The sequence below is a fragment of the Silurus meridionalis genome, chromosome 17, assembly GCF_014805685.1.
Source record: "Silurus meridionalis isolate SWU-2019-XX chromosome 17, ASM1480568v1, whole genome shotgun sequence".
Classification (NCBI taxonomy): domain Eukaryota; kingdom Metazoa; phylum Chordata; class Actinopteri; order Siluriformes; family Siluridae; genus Silurus; species Silurus meridionalis.
The window spans coordinates 14,250,791-14,268,130 of record NC_060900.1 but is presented as its reverse complement, the minus strand read 5'-3'; the positions used below and the strand labels follow the sequence as shown (position 1 = coordinate 14,268,130).

Below are 17,340 nucleotides of genomic sequence, written 5' to 3'. Positions count from 1 at the left end.
ATATAACCATGATTTACTGCTTTTACACATGATGAAAACAGATCTGTTTGCCAATTAAACAGAATGATTAGGCATTTTCGCTCAGGTTATCTACATCTGTAGATTTAAATCCTTTAAGTGCAGAGCACTGTGAAGAATTTGTAGGATTGTGACATGGCCATGTAAGGCTCTGGGATTCAAGAACCTTTACTACATGTACCTCTTGAGCCAATGCACTGCCTAGATCCTATAGTACTCAGCCTACTATAGATCTGGCTAGACAACGGAAAGTCCTTATCTATTACACTGCAGATATTGACTAAGCTGTGCGTGGTGTCTTATTGAGCCATTCTAAAAGGAACAAGGTACATTTCTCCACAACACTTCTCCAAAGAGGATCTCCTTATGACTGCTCAATAGGAATTCATCCATTAGCCAGTAATTCCAGCAAAAAGAGTGACCTTATGGCTGGCCTCACAGTATACATTGAATAGAAACCCTTGTAAAAAAGATAATAGAAATGTAAAGTGATAGAAATGTCTTAAAAAATAAAGTACAGGATGATTTCAATATGTGTTAGCCAATACAATTTAACTCATAACAGTATTGGAAATAAATACCAGTTTACATGATATCAGTGAAAAAAACCCATTTTATTATTTGTTTCATATGCTCATGTTGTGAATTAAAGTATGCATGACATAATTTTGGAGATCTATGTTTTTACATTCACATTTATACATAATTTATCACAAGTAAGGCCCAATGAAGTTAAACTATAAGTTTAATGTATAAAAGAGTTGAGAGTAATTCAAATATTACTAGACTTGCTATTTTTAAAATATAAATATTGTGTATAAATAAACACAAGACAAATACAATCAGTTATATATAAATGATATATTTATGTTAAAATATGTCACTGTATAGTGTGTGCTGTATTTGCTGAGTGTTTTTTTCTTGGACTCCACCCTTTTTTTTTGTACTGTTGCGACAACAGTAGTTGTGTTTAAAGGGTTGGAAAGTAAGTCTGTGCATGCTGTGTGCCACGTTGCCTACCAAACTGTAAACAGAACCATCTGAAATGGGGGAAAGAAAATGAAATGTTTACTACATATGTGTACATAATGATTTGATTTGACAAGTAAAAAGCTCTCAGGAAGTTTGTTTGCTATTGCTGCAAATATAACATTAAAAGAACTACCTTCTTAATATGAAACATATGGACGTACAACAATGTCACCGTTTATTCTGTATCCTGAAAAGCAAAATTCAAATAGTTGTTAATCATTTATATAAATATATTATGACTAGGTTATGTAATTACATTGAAAAGCTGCTTTGGATAGATGTGAAGGCTGCATTACCCTTGTGTTTTATAGTTGATTCTAATAGTTGGAATGATTTTTTGGTGTCTTAGTTTCCATATATTTTATATGTCCTTAGGGGGTCTTTGCAGTCTGTATCCCTGTGGAGAGCCGCCTCATTATTACGGAGATTAAAGTGCCAGGGTCAATCTCACACACCTGCAACTAATTGTAACCCAGTGTGAATGCCTGTATATTCAGTAGGAAATACATTCAGTGTGGTAAAACGCTTTAACTTTGATCTTTGTGGAACACATAAAATGTGTCTCATTCAGTAGAATTCCCTCCTGTTTTTCCAACGTGGAAAGCCGTTAAGACAATTGAACATGCTGGCTTACTGCACGTGATGTACTGCATGTAATAGTTGATCCCAAAAGTTTTTTTTAAATAGGTATAAGATGGCTTATATACTGTAGGTATAAGCCAGTCATATAATCAATTTCTATCAGTCTTTCTGCTGTGTGGTGCCATGAGGATATAGATAGCAGGCAACCTTGCAAAATGCCAAAAGAATACATATTTGCTAGGAGCAGATAATGCTGTTCTGAATCTGAATCTGGTACTCTGAACAATTCCATGTAGGGATGCATAGAAAAGTTCTCACAAGGAGAATAAATAAGAACAATAAGTACTAATTACATAAAAGGAAAGATGCAAAACAATTACAACATCTTGAATCAAAGAACATCTTATTTGTTTTTTAACCTTTAAAGCTGCTTTAAAGCAATATTCATTGTTAAAAGAGCTATACAAACAAAAATGAATTTAATTAAATTTTATTAAAAACTCTACCTTCTTTTTGAAATTTTTTACATGTGCCTTTCACAGCTGCTCCAGGAACACCCTCCTCTTGTAATGTTTATCAAGCACTTAGGTGTGGTTGATGTTTTTTCACTATTACAAAGGCACTGTATGCAGATACATTATGATGTCTTTCTTAATGTTCCCATGATCACCAATCTTGGTCATTTTGTGCACTGTTCTCGGGAGGACAACATTCTTGTTTCTCTTTGGAAGGTAAGATACTAGGGTGATGGTGGGGCTGAAGGCCTCTCTCCCTGCTCCGAAAAGACTTCAGGCTTATTTGTTCTGCCAACCATAATGATCTTCTTCAGGAGCTGATGGCTAAGAGGTGAGGAAATTGTCACACATGACATTATGCCCCCTCAGTCCACTTGCTACACCAAGCACAGCCCAAATCCTATGACTCTCCTCCAGTAGTCGGCTTCCCTGTACAAACTAGATATTTCCAAATGTATCTGGTATTTCAATCACAGGCCACCTGTATACTGATGCCATACTTTAATGGCTTGCAGGATATATTCAGCAACTGTTTGCCAAAAGAAATCTGATCATTAGTATCAGTCACAAAAAAAAAACCAATAATATAAATCAATAATATAACATAATTCGATATAATTAAAAATAAAATTAAGAAGAAAATCATTACTTTTCAGATATATTAAAAAAATGTACCACTTACTGGAACCAGTTCTTCATTCACTGTTACATCATGTCCAGGGTCAATTTTTAAGAAAGTGGAAGAATTTCCATGTCTTTATGGCACATGCCAAAGAATAGAGGTAGCCTTGCCTTGGGACCTATGCACGCCCACTAAGATAAGCAACCCTATGTAGGCATGCAGGTCAATTTTAGCCATCTTTTTCCAAATGTCTTACATACTGTATGGAAATCCTCAGGATTGTCTGAGATTTTGTCTTTAGACTTGTGTGGAGTCAACAAGGGGAGTTATGTGCAGCATGCAAAAGCTTATATGATATGATATTTATATGTTAAAAAGAACAATAAAGCTTTGGGTATCTTCTTCTTCACAATATACATGCTTCCCTTAGGAAAAATTATTAGAAGGCATGGGATTAGCTTCCACTGTTATGCTGATGATACCCAGCTATATATCTCATCAAAACCAGGTGATACAGCTCAATTAGCTCAGATAACTGAGTGTATTAATGAATTAAAAGACAGGATGACCCATAACTTTCTACAATTAAATTCTGATATGACAGAGATTTTGCTTATCGGCCCAAAAACCAGTACACAGAAGCTCCAGCATTTCAACCTGCATTTAGACGGATGTTCTGTAGCTACTAGTTTAACGGTAAAAGACCTGGGAGGTATTTTAGACAGCAACTTGTCCTTCAAAGATCATATCAACCAAGTTACAAAAACAGCCTTCTTCCACCTTAGAAATATTTCTAAGCTAAGAAACATGTTATCTATATCTGATGCAGAGAAGCTCGTCCATGCGTTCATGACCTCCAGAATAGACTACTGTAATGCGTTACTAGGTGGATGTCCTGCATCATTAATAAACAAGCTTCAGTTAGTTCAGAATGCGGCAGCCAGAGTTCTCACAAGGTCAAGAAAATATGATCATCTAACCCCAATCTTATCGTCCCTACACTGGCTACCTGTTTTCGACTACAAAATACCACTTCTTACTTACAAAACACTAAATGGTTCAGCTCCCATGTATCTATCCAGTCTTTTAACACGCTAAAATCCGTCACGCTCCCTGAGATCTCAAAACTCTGGACTTCTAGTAGTTCCTAGAATAGCAAAGTCCACTAAAGGCGGTAGATCGTTCTCACATTTAGCTCCTAAACTTTGGAATAGTCTTCCTGACAGTGTTCGGGGCTCAGACACACTTTCCCAGTTTAAGTGTAGATTAAAAACTTATCTTTTTTAGCAAAGCCCACACATAACATATGTCACATATTATAAACATGCCCTCTAGAACATCTGATCACATGCACATTATCAAATTGTGCTGTTAATATCATGAACAGCAGCTACACTAATTCCTCTCCACTGCTTCTCTTTCTTTAACCATCCGGAGGCATCCTGAGGTTTGGCCAGCTCCAGTCACGTCCCACCTCATGAAGATTGTGGACCTTTAAAGAAACAGAAACCATCTAGAGACGTACCAGTGCCAATTGGATCCCACTACATGTGTGGAGTTTTGACATTGGACCTCCTGGAGTGTTTAAAGGCTCTGGCATGGAGAAGCTGGTGTTGGATCTGTGATGATCACAAATGCTATTTTATGAGTTGTTCAGTAGCTCCTAGTTTTATAACCATAATGACTGTAAAAGACTAGAAAGAACATTACTCATAATCACACACTCCAGTGCTCATGTTAGTTCTCACTCTCCAGTGTACTGTATTGTTGAAAGATTTATGATCACACTCTCGATGTCACCCAAATGAGGATGGGTTTCTCTTTTGAGTCTGGTTCCTCTCAAGGTTTCTTCCTCATAACATCTAAGGGTGTTTTTTCTTGCCACAGTTGCCACGGCTGCTCATCATGTATAAATGCACACCATTCACCTTAACTGTTGATTTCTGTAAAGCTGCTTTGAGACAAATGTCTGTTGTGAAAAGCGCTATAGAAATAAACTCGACTTGACTTGACCTGACTTCTTATCCCCTACACTTCCAATGTCAGCTGAGAAAGAAAATTATCCTGGCAACCATTCCAAATAAACCATACTTGTTCAGTCTTTTTCTAATTGTACTCTAATGAACTTTAACAATTGACATTCAATTTGAAGCTTATAAAGTCTGAGATGTAACTCTTGGTTTTTTTTTTTAGACAGCATTGCGTTGTCTGATCTTTGGGTGAGTTTACTGGGATGTCCAATCCTTGGAAGATTGGAAACTGTTTGAATGTTTTCTACTTGTGAATAAACTTCTTCACTTATGAGCTATAAATTACTTGGAAATAGATGCATAACTATACCCAGATTGATGAACAGCAACAATTGCTTCTCTAAGATCATTCGTGATGTATTTCCTCCCTGGCATTGTGTTAACTCACACCTGGATGCTCCAGTCCAACAAAACGCTCAAATTTGTGTTTTATAGAGGTATTCACACTTACTGATGTTCAGTTAAACAAGGGCATTTAATTAGCAGTGCCTGGCTGCTACTCGGCCTCTTAAATCCTATGGAAGCAGTAAAGGTTTTTTTTAGTTTTCCCACATTTTTACTATTTCAGCTTAATTTTTGTAAATGTGACATGGTGTTATTGTTCATCTGAGACATAATGAGGGCAAGATGATAATGAAATCTAAATTAATCTAAATCTAAATTAAATGAATATTTGGTGGGACCACCCTTTGTCTGCAAAACAGCTTCACTCCCTATAATTACAATTGCACACAGTTTTTGAAGGACCTTTCAGGTAGATTGATCCAAACATCTTGGGAAACTATCTACAGATCTTCTGGGTATGTTGGCTTCCTCAAATCCTCTTTCTTTGTCTCTCTCTGTTGAACCATCACTTCCAGGACTTCTTCTCTACACTGAAGACAGTTCTTAATGACCTTGGCTGCATATTTTGGGTCATATTTTGTCCTGTTGCAGTATGAATTTGGGGCCAATCAGATGCCTCCGTGACCGAAGTGCACAATAGATTAGTATTGATCTGTATTTCTAAGCATTGAGGACAGCATAAATCCTGAAAAAATCTCCAACTGATTCCTGCTACAGCCATTGACATCTTCATTTTTCTTTTGTTTGCTCACTTAGATTTTGGACATAAAAAAATGAAGCAATTTTATATATATACACTGGCGATCAAAATTAGAGAACAATTTATAAACAATTGAACATTTAAAATCACACCAGAGCAGTGTGAGAGACTAGTGCTTTCCTGTGGCCGCAGATGTGCTGAAGTCATTCAGAGCAGAGGCCTGTACACTTCCTACTAATTGCTGACTGTTGTAACCTTCAGAAAATTTTGTTGTAATCTTTTTCCATGCTACAGTCATTGTTGTTCTCTAATTTTAATCAGTGTGTTTTCTGCAAAATAATGTTTTTTTTTTAAATGCCTTAGTTAATTTGTGGAAAAGGTGTTCTGGTAGCATGGTATAGACAGGGCAAAAACTCCTTCAACTGTTTAACAGTGAAGATGACATTATTTCTGAATTGTTCAATTGTTTATAAATTGTTCTCTAATTTTGATCGCCAGTATATATATATATATATATATATATATATATATATATATATATATATATATATATATATATATATATATATATATATATAATATGCATTCATTTAATGAGGCATTTCTTCACATCTGCCTAAAATTTGTGCACTGTGTGTGTGTAAAATGAGTCCTGTGAAAATGATGCATGTATGCTTGCATCATCTTATCATTTTAAAAATGTGAGTGTTTTGACTGGTTTGCGTCCTTCACACTGCAATCAACTTAAACAGCTAGTATGTATTTCTTACTGTAAATGCACAAGTCATCTAAAAACCATTAATCAATATTAACCATACTACAAAACAACAGATTATATGCCAATTTGTGAAACACCTTCCAAAATCATATTGCCATTTCAATTACTGGCCACTTGATTCCCACGAAAATAAAAGAGTCCCAATAAACCATCTGGTAAAATAATTCTTTATTCAATTTTAATAGAGGGGGAACAGTCACTGAGGGCCTTGCTGCAAGTTGGCAGCTGTAAAGCAAGTCAGTTGTAGCAGAAAGGTCTTAACAAAACATATGTTTGGCATTTAGGGGTTATTTCATGCAGTGTTTGCTTCTGCAGGATTGGTAGCAAGTTGACATTGCGCAAAGTACCTAAAGTCCCAAAATAAATTGAAACCTGCTGAGTGCATAATGTTTTTCCTTAACAAAATGTCATTTCCTGTGGAGTGTTGATAAGGAGAAAATAAGCTGTTCACCACAATAAGCTGGGAAGCCTTATAAGTCCATGATGTTTACTAGTCATTACTAAAAGTTTGGAAATGAAAATTTCAAAAAAGCAATATCATTAAATAATGACAAGAAATTATATCTCTTTTGACACTAAAATAATACAATCCGGATCATGAATGGTTAACTTTAAATTAATAAAAATGCTTTGTAATTTATATTCATATTCATATTTCTTCTGTGTTTGTTATTGACATCTTGAATGTATAAAAAAATGACATGTGTTTGCTAGACATTTGCTAGGGCCAAATGTGATTGCTAGAAAGATGAAAATGGAAAGAAATGTGCTTTATACTTGTCACATGTACTTTACAGCACAGTAAATTTTTTTCACATATCCCATCAATGTTCAGCCATGATATAGCATTCCTGGAGCAGTTAGTGTTAAGGGCCTGCTCAGGACCCCCAAGGGTGACAGCTTGGCAGTATCAATGCTTAACCTCCAACCTTCTGATCAGTAACCCAAAGCCTTAAACACTCAGTTACCACCTCCCAATACTAGAGAAATAGGTTAGAGCATTTTTAAAACAGTAGGTATGCTGTTCCTGATATGCAGTGATTAGTACCTATCAACCGGTGAACCAGAAACCCAAAGCACACTGATGTGCATGGAGAGGAAACACTAGCCTGCTTAGCCAGATCCCAAAAAGCATTATTGGACCAAAAATCATGGAAAAATGTTAAGATTGTTGATGATAAAAGGTGCCAAACCACACATTGCATCGCAGCTTCCTGCATATGAAACTGCATAGCTGCAAAATCAGAGGATCTTCTGCTATCATCTTGGTGCAGGTAACACAAAATGCCTTCAGAGGTCTTGTCGAAGCCAATGCTCGACAGGTCAGAGCTGTTTTGCCATAAGGGATTCCTGTATAATATTAGGAACGTGGTTTTCATGTTAAAGCTGATGTATGCATTTAGTTCAAATGACTGCAAATGTGATCACCAACACTGGCCACCTGACAAAAACTTTGTCAGTGTCAAAGATTCCTTTATGAATATGGATTTTTATTAGATACACAGTAAAATAACCCTTAATAAAAAAGTGTTGTTTTGTATGCCAGAAAAGCGAAGCACTGTACATGTTAATTCAAGGCTAGTTGGTTTAATGTGCACTAATGACAAGAAATAGGCAAACCCTTTACAGCATAACACACCTACAGATCACCTTTCTATTTGATTACAGTATTCTGAATGTGGGTGGAGTAGAGCGTTTGAAAAACACGCATTATCCACCCTCACACTGTCAGCTTCTAACTGCTCATGCAACATCTGCATATGACCACTGTGCTTTGCAACCAACAAAAAAACTAAAAATCCAAAACTTATCCCTCACAGGTTCTCAGAAAGAAAGGTGCACTAGTCTCAGAGAAGTAAGGCTTTCATTTATACCAATGCGCCGCCTAAAAAGATACGAGTCCTTTTTCTATTTGTGCGCGCTTGCCTTTATTTTAAGCGCCCAGCAAGTACGACGTTTTTAAAGACCCATTTTTTGCGCAGAAAATGAGGATCGTCGTTTTTAGATTTGTCGCGCTTTTGTTATTTGGCTTATTGGGTTGCGTTGTGCGCGCTTTACGCACTGAGGCGCGCTCTGGGTCTGTGGAGGCAGCACGCGCTCCACCGGCAGGTGCCTCGCGCCTGGCGATACGATGGACCGCTAACGGGCGCGTGTATAACCTCCTGAGCCGCGGTTCTGAGTATCTCCCGTCGCGCGGTCGTGGGACCGTGGACGCGAACAAACCCACGCTGGTGATCCGAGTTTCGAACAAGACCGCGCCGATTGTCGCGGGCGCGCACGCGGAGTCCGGATCGGAACCGGCGCACACTCAAGCCGCGCAAACCGGCAACGGAGACGAGATGATGGCAGACAGTCCGTACGACCCTTACAAGTCCATTCGCAACGAGCTCTATAACCCGTATTACAACTATTACGACTCTTACTACCATCCCAGACAGAGGAACAGAGCTAGACACGGCTATGGGACGAGATTTTATCAGTATGGTAAGAGAAGATTACTTTCACGTGTAAATATAAATAAAAACAAATTTTAAAAAAACGCGCTTACAATGCAACTATCCACAGGTCTTCCAGATCTGATTCCAGACGCGTATTATGTAGAAACTTCCACTTATATACAGAGAGTGCCAATGTACAACCTTAAATGCGCAGCTGAGGAACACTGCTTGACAAGGTTGGAACTGTTTTAATCCACCATGCTGGTCAAAAAAGTATTTATTTATTTAATAATAAATGAACAATTAAAAAACTACTACTACTGCTGCTGATAATAATAATAATAATAATAATAATAATAATAATAATAATAATAATAATGTGCATGTGGAGATCTGTGTCTTTTTGCAATTTCTTATTTTATTTGTCATTAGTCCTATGTCGTACAGTTTATTGTAGCTTACTATATTATTGTACAGCTCAGCTGCGCATGCGCGGGACTACGACACCCGTGTCCTACTCAGGTTTCCCCAGCGTGTGAAGAACCAGGGGACTGCTGACTTCCTTCCCAGCAGACCACGACACGCATGGGAATGGCACAGCTGCCACCAGTGAGTAACTCCCCAATTGAAGGCCAGGTACAAAAAAGCCATACTTACATCAACTAAATACTAGATCAAAATAATACACACAATACTGTGTATCATTTTGACATTGTATTTAGGGTACTACTAGTATTCAAAATCAATTGCACTATTTCAGATATCATATGCATTTGGATAAAATTGCTGTGGCATGTTAGGTTAGGTTTGGCTCACTTCAATCAAATGAAAGTACAGCACAGGACACATTTAAAACAGCCATGGTGCAGGTCTCTTCTTCTGGTTGTGCTACATAATTTTTACAGAAACATGTACAGATTTTTCGTTTTTGTTTTATGCATGATATTAATTTGCCTTTTGTATTGTATGCAAATGAATCTGATGGTAATGGGCATACAGTATACACTGAAAACCCTAATAAGTTCAATGAACTCAACCTATTGAGCAAACTCGTTTTCTCAACTAAATTGAGTAATGGATTTTCCAAAACTTGTATATTTATGATCACTTAACTTGCTGCTGTAGACTTTACTTAAATTGTTAAGTTAATTGGTGTTTTATAAATTGCACTTAAATATGTAAGTAAGTGAACTTAATAGTTTAAGTTAACTTCAATAATAAACTGAAATTGAAAATTATTAATTAAACTGACTAAGCTCTTACTACTTTTGACTGCTAAAGATATATGCTATCATAAATAAAACATACTGAACAGCATATTGAATGTATTTATTGCGCAAAATCAAACAATATTAAATAAATAACAATAAATCGTATATATAGAATTTTTTGCAAACCTTCTTGATCTTTTGCTTCCACCGCAAAAAAAGTTTTTCTTTCCCTTTTATCCAGACACTACCACAGCATGGATGAGTTCTGTCATTATGATCTCCTGGATGCTTCCACCCAGAACAAAGTAGCCGAAGGCCACAAAGCCAGTTTCTGTTTAGAAGATACCTCCTGTGATCCTGGATATCATAGGCACTATGCCTGCACATCACACACTCAGGTGTGTAATTTTCCTAGTATTTTTTTCATTCAATATCACACATTGTAGCAGTTGCTCTTTGAACCTGTTGGATGAATTCCCATGATCTTTTCTCAATACAAAACAAGAGAAAGTATTATCTGAAGTGTTGTCATATTATATTATACATTTTCTCTAATGCAACGTTATCTGTTGATGTTATAGGGCCTGAGCCCAGGATGTTATGACACCTACAATGCCGATATTGACTGCCAGTGGATTGACATTACTGATGTCAAACCCGGAAAGTACATTCTCAAGGTTCGATTTCAAATGCATTGATTATAAAGTAATATGTGTGCTCTGACAGTGTGTGTCTGATGCAATTTATCCTATGTTGCAGGTAACTGTGAATCCAACCTACCAGGTTCCAGAGTCAGATATTACCAATAACATAATGCGCTGTGACATTCAGTATACAGGCAATTACGTCCATACATCTGGGTGTAGGATATCTCAGTAAGTCACTGAAGTATTATTCTTTATTTCCTTTCGTATTTTATCAAATGGCAATGTTATTAAATGATAAATGCGTATGATTGTGTGTCTCCTGGGAAAACCTTTCAGATGGTTGCATTTAAACAGTTTCTACTACTACTGCAGATTTGAAAGAGGGAAACACTTTCTTTTCTTATATAAAAGAACCAGAAGTAAAGCTATAGCATTATAAAGTCTGCCAAACACAACAATTGAAAATGGAGAAAATAGCATATAAAGATTTTATTCCAAGTATGAGACATTAGCATCTATTGGTCTTATGCAGGGGTGTTGCCTGACAAAGTAATTAAATAGTTTAGATGGTGGCATTGACAGTAAATTGGAGTCAAGAGTCAAGCCTTTGCCAATTTTGTTTTGTTGATTTAGTAAATTTCACAATTAACATTAACTTTATACTATATATTTACTTTAACCAAAACAACTCTATGCTAGGTATACTTCCATATGATTTAGCTAGCTAACAAATTAATCCCTGTAATAATGGAGCTTCATCCAACTGGATAGCAAGCAGGGTAGGTCTGATTTCTCTAGTGATTACGTCAATGTCAACAAACCCAATATAATTATCAAAAATTAAATAGTATGTTGCTTCTCTTTGTGCTTCATCTCTTTGTGGTGTCTGCATGTGGAAACCTGGGCCAACTAACAACTTGAGTAGTTGTAATGAACCTGTTCATAATGTGTTGTTATAATGAGTAGTTGATGAATAGTACTATTTCAGTGGTCTTTTTTTAAACATTGTTTAGCTCCTCAAACATGGGTGAATCTGTGAACCATTTAATAATGGTATACTAAAGGTTGATGAAAACTTAATGAACAGTAAATAGGCAGCTACATTTTTCACACTTGGTTTAATTCTAATGCCTGGTGGAGTTGATAATGGCTGCTAATGAGGACACAATTATCAGTCACAGGGGTGTGCAGGATTGTTTTAGACCCTCTGCTGGGGCTTCTGTGCTTGTTCCATATGTTCTCTGACAATTGGGATGATGCAGTGACTGTAGCTTTGTAGTCACATATATTTAGCAGTGAGGAAAAGGTGAGGGTTGTTCTCCCGAAATCTCCAAAGTCTTCCAAAGTCTCCCGGGCTGCATTACCAAATCCCGGAAACACAGCCAAATAGGGAGACTTGTAGAGTTTCTCTAATCATTCCACGGTTAGGCTTTGTGTATTGAAGGACTCTGCAGTGATTGATGCTATTGTTACTTATCTCATTGGCTTTGAGATGCTCCTACTAATGCTTGGTTATTTGTAAGCATAGAAGCATGAAAGGGTATATTATGAGATGAGCATACTCGAAAGTATTGTTCTATGAGTTATAGTTGTCTAAATTGGGGGACTTACAAAGAATTTGTTACTAACAACAGACAGTAAGTTATAAGTTGTAATCTAGCAAATTATTAATTGAGTACAGTTGCAGTTTGTGCAGTTTTGTACAGTACAGTGTAGGTTTGTATGCATTTTTTGAATAATTATGCATTGGTTCGAGTGAGGATGAATCTGCCTACTCACGCCATCCATTTTCTTTTCTTTTTTGACAAAATTAATTTTGTCTGGGTTTTTTTTTTCAACCAAACTACTTTAGCACACACAAACACACGCCCTGTCACAATCCCAACCTTTGTACTTGTTTAAAATATGCACCAACTTCCAGGAAGTGCTTAAAGAGAGAGCATTTACTACACCTGTGAATTCACTACATTGATGCTCAATACATTGATCCTCAAAATAAAATTAATTTATGGTTTATGTAAAATTATTTTCTATGTTCCTTATTGGGCATAACCTCAGTTAATTAGTGCAAATGCTGTAGAAAACTGGGTCAGAAGACACCCCTGGTCTAATGTCTTTTGCATTATGGCGAATAGCAATCCAAAAGAGTGATCATAGCCTGAAGTTTACTGTGTAAGGGATTTACATATAGCTAGCAAACCTTTTGACAGCTTTATGTGGAACGATTGTTTTTACCATTACTGACATGTTTTCCCAGACGCCACACAATTTAAGTGAATAATTGTTTCATTACTTGGATATATATTTTTTTTTTAGATACTGATCGCGGAGAATTGCCATCAAACCAAAAATGTTGGTGATTAAAAACACCTCATCCACCGCAAGCACAAGCACAGATGCCTGATGGGGAATTTGAAGGATCAAATGTTGCATAGCAGTGTTGATTATATTTGTCATTTTAAGACTGGACAATTTGTTATTTATAATTAAAAAATTAAATTACAGTAACAGTACAGTATCTTAAAAGATCTAAACATTTATAAGATTTTATACCTTTATACCATTTTATATATAACTTTTAACATTTATTTGGCAGATGTAACATAAAATGACATAAAATAAGAAAATTCAAATAACATTATAGTGAATCTGTAAGAAAAATAAAGAATTCAGTAAGAATAGATTTTTCTTTGACCTAAGGTCCTATGATATTATTTTTTTTGTTGCACAAAAAAGTTTATAATGCGGAAACATCTTATTTGTGATACTGTGCTATATATCACAACAAATTATGCTGTCAAATGTCACATAGCTTTTTTTTGTAATATAGTATTTTAAATAATAGCTAATAACCATAATTACAATATTAGTACAATAACGAAATTGTAATTCATCATTGATTTTTTATTATTGCATTATGTAATCAAGTATGTATGTATATCACCATTATTATCTTTTGAGATTTTAGGGATATGTTACTAGTTATTTAAATTATATTTGATTAGATTTAAAATATCTATTTAGTAACTATTTATTCGCTGGTGTTTTGCAGAGAAACTACATGGGTTATGACTTTTTTAATGCAAATTTGAATTTGAATGAACTAAATTAAAATCTAATATTAAATCTGAATGTTGTCATATTAAGCAAATTTATAATGCAGATAATTACTTTAACATGGTTTCCTTTGTTTTGGACTTAAATTAAATTGTAATTTAATATGTATGTTCACTATGGGGTTAATGCAAATGCTTCAATGCTTTAATTCAATAGTGTCGATAATTGTATTGTGTAAATGATAGGCTTCACAGGGCTTTTTTTAAATACATTTCATGTTTCTAAATATAAAAAAAAAAATTATCACTGCATATTTCACAAAGGCAGTCAACAGATTATATTAATATCCAATCATAGCAGTTAGATTTATGCCCAGAACTTGGATCAGATCTTATTACATAATAGTAAATAAAAAAAAGTTTAGGTTTATTTCTATATGCCTTGCCATTTGACACAATAGCACCCGACACATATAGCTATATCAATTATGTAGCATCCAATTGTACATATTTATCTTTATTATTTTTCAGTAGTAATAAGCATACAGCAGTAATAGCATATCTTTCTTGCTTATCTGTCTTGTAGACACTGAGATATATGTATATTTATATTAATTTAATCTTCCTTCTATCTTCTTGCATGCATTCAATGTTATCTGCTTTATATGCAACGTTAAAGTGAAAATAAAAAGGTCATGGTGTAACTATAAGCATTTACACTAAGAGGTTGGTGCAAGATTCTTTTTATGCTTCAAACTTTATGCCAAAAGTTGACATTGTACAATCTTTAAAATCATTATTGCTTAGGAAGCTATTTTGTCTGTAGAGAGGTGGTGATGTATAGTTTAGAAGCTGACCAAAGTATTTGAATTATACACCAATCAACCATACCTGACAAGCAAAGTTTAATAATTGCCTGTCAAGGGGTAATATATAACAGAACAGAAGTTCTTGAAGTTGATGTATTAGAAGCATGAAAAATAAATAATAAAAAAAATATAAGAATCTGAGTAACACAAAAACAGCATGTCATTGGTGCAAAAAGAACAGTGATGCATGTGGGAAAAGCAGCCAAGAAAGCACTGTGTTGCCCAGGGCAATGTTCTTCTAGAAAACCACAGGTCCTGGAATTTAATTGGATATTATTTTCTCATGTAACCTATACCTATACATTGGTGCAGACCAAGCAGACCGTTTTCAGTAGGATAATGTTTTTTGGCACACTGAAAAAAATGTATATGAATGTTTTGAGGAAAATAACAATGAGTTCAAGGTGTTAATGTGGCCTATAAATTCTCAAACCAGTCAAGAATCTGTGGGATGTTTAACAAAACAGAAGTATAAAAATCTCCACTTCACTGTTGATATTACTGGTTTTAACAAATATATCATAATTAAATATTTGTAGAATTTTAAGCATTGGAATAACTGAATAGTACAGTGGGGCAAAAACATATTTAGTCAGCCACCAATTGTGCAAGTTCTCCCACTTAAAAAGATGAGAGAGGCCTGTAATTTTAGTCATTTAATCATAGGTACACTTCAACTATGAGAGACAAAATGAGAAAAAAAAATCCAGTATACCACATTGTCTGAATTTTAAAGAATTTATTTGCAAATTATGGTGGAAAATAAGTATTTGGTCAATACCAAAAGTTCATCTCAATACTTTGTTATATACCCTTTGTTGGCAATGACAATTTCTATAGGGTTGAGATCTGGAGACTGGCTAGGCCACTCCAGGACCTTGAAATGCTTCTTACAAGGCCACGCCTTCGTTGCCCGGGCGGTGTGTTTGGGATCATTGTCATTCTGAAAGAACCAGCTACGTTTCATCTTCAATGCCCTTGCTGATGGAAGGAGGTTTTCACTCAAAATCTCACGATACATGGCCCCATTCATTCTTTCCTTTACACGGATCAGTCGTCCTGGTCCCTTTGCAGAAAACAGCCCCAAAGCATGATGTTTCCACCCCCATGCTTCACAGTAGGTATGGTGTCCTTTGAATGCAACTCAGCATTCTTTCTCCTTCAAACACGACAAGTTGAGTTTTTACCAAGAAGTTCTATTTTTCGAATTCTTCAATGATAACAAGTGACATCAGTAAAGCTGATTCCTTAGCTTTCCTGTAGTTTGTCAAAGTATACTTGAGCATTTGTTAGAATAGCTCTGGGTAGTTGTAATTGTTTTTTAACACAAAGAAAATAATTTACATCTAAAAATCCACCAACATTTTTCTTTTCGTGATGCACTATGCATCATAAATAATGGCCATAAGGAGGTCTGCAAGCCAAGGTGATAATGTCCACACAATGGGCCAGTCTTTATCCAAATAGGATAACATCACTAACAGTTGAAGTGATGATGGCAGCACTGATACCAGTCCAAATATTAATGAAAGATTTGTACTAATCATTAACATGATTAACAAAAATGAGGTTATAACCCAGGTTTTCAATATACAGTAGACTTCAAGGCCACTATGTACTTCTTTGGCTATTAACTTACATAAGTCAAGGCATGAAGTTCTGTGCTTTGCTGAAGTGTTTCCTTTAAATAGCATTTCGAGGACTCATTCCAGTTCAGCATCCTGCATTATAAAAGAGGCTCTGTAAGGAAATCCATTACAAGAGTGAGATCAAGCGTTGAACTTGAAGGCAAACAGCAATGCACCATCCAAGTTTCTAAAATGTGCTGCAATGGCTGCCACATATGACTTGAATATAGACTGTGCATGTTAGAAAGCTATAACTGGATCCAGATAATATGGTACACATTTTTGAAGAATCAACCGAGCAAATACGGGAACTATTGTTGAACTACTGTTGTATTTAGCACTGAAGATTAAACTGCTGATTTGCAGTGCCTGTAATTGTGAAGGGCCGAATTCACAAATTGGCCAATGATGGCAAATCTTTTTTTTTTTTCCCCATTTTGGACAGATCTTGTCATGGATTAAGCCAGGCACTTGTCGGAGATGTAATAGAAACTAGAGCCTCGTGGGCAACAAGCAGGTCTTTATTGTCTGAGTACTGTAAATTCTGTGAAATGTGAACACAGAAATGTGTACAGAAGACAATAAGCCAGTTTGCACAGATTCACATCAGTGGACTTTCGAGCTCTACCGGGGAGTTTGTAATGCTCTTACTGAGATGAGAACATCTCTTGGTCTGTGACCCACTTTAGAATTGTGCTTAATAGTACAGACCCAAGAGGACTGCTTTTGCAGCTGTGGTTAACAATCCTAGCATCCTTAGCCGAAGCTGGTAGTGCACATAGTGAATTGGTCATAGCAATAATATCTTTACACAATGGGGTGGCTAGCATTCATCTGTGATGTTTAGGGGACACCTAAGTGTAAGATGG

General features: G+C 35.8%; 1 protein-coding gene across 1 annotated transcript; it reads left to right on the top strand.

The window, feature by feature from the left end:
* The first annotated feature begins 8,360 nt into the window (after window positions 1–8,360).
* On the top strand, window positions 8,361–13,499 carry LOC124400032 (protein-lysine 6-oxidase-like). Its single transcript, XM_046871505.1, has 7 exons — window positions 8,361–9,106; window positions 9,188–9,296; window positions 9,538–9,669; window positions 10,513–10,669; window positions 10,853–10,948; window positions 11,031–11,146; window positions 13,235–13,499. The coding sequence occupies exons 1-7, from the start codon at window positions 8,608–8,610 to the stop codon at window positions 13,239–13,241; spliced, it is 1,116 nt and encodes a 371-aa protein (XP_046727461.1). The 5' UTR covers window positions 8,361–8,607; the 3' UTR covers window positions 13,242–13,499.
* The last annotated feature ends 3,841 nt before the right edge of the window (window positions 13,500–17,340 follow it).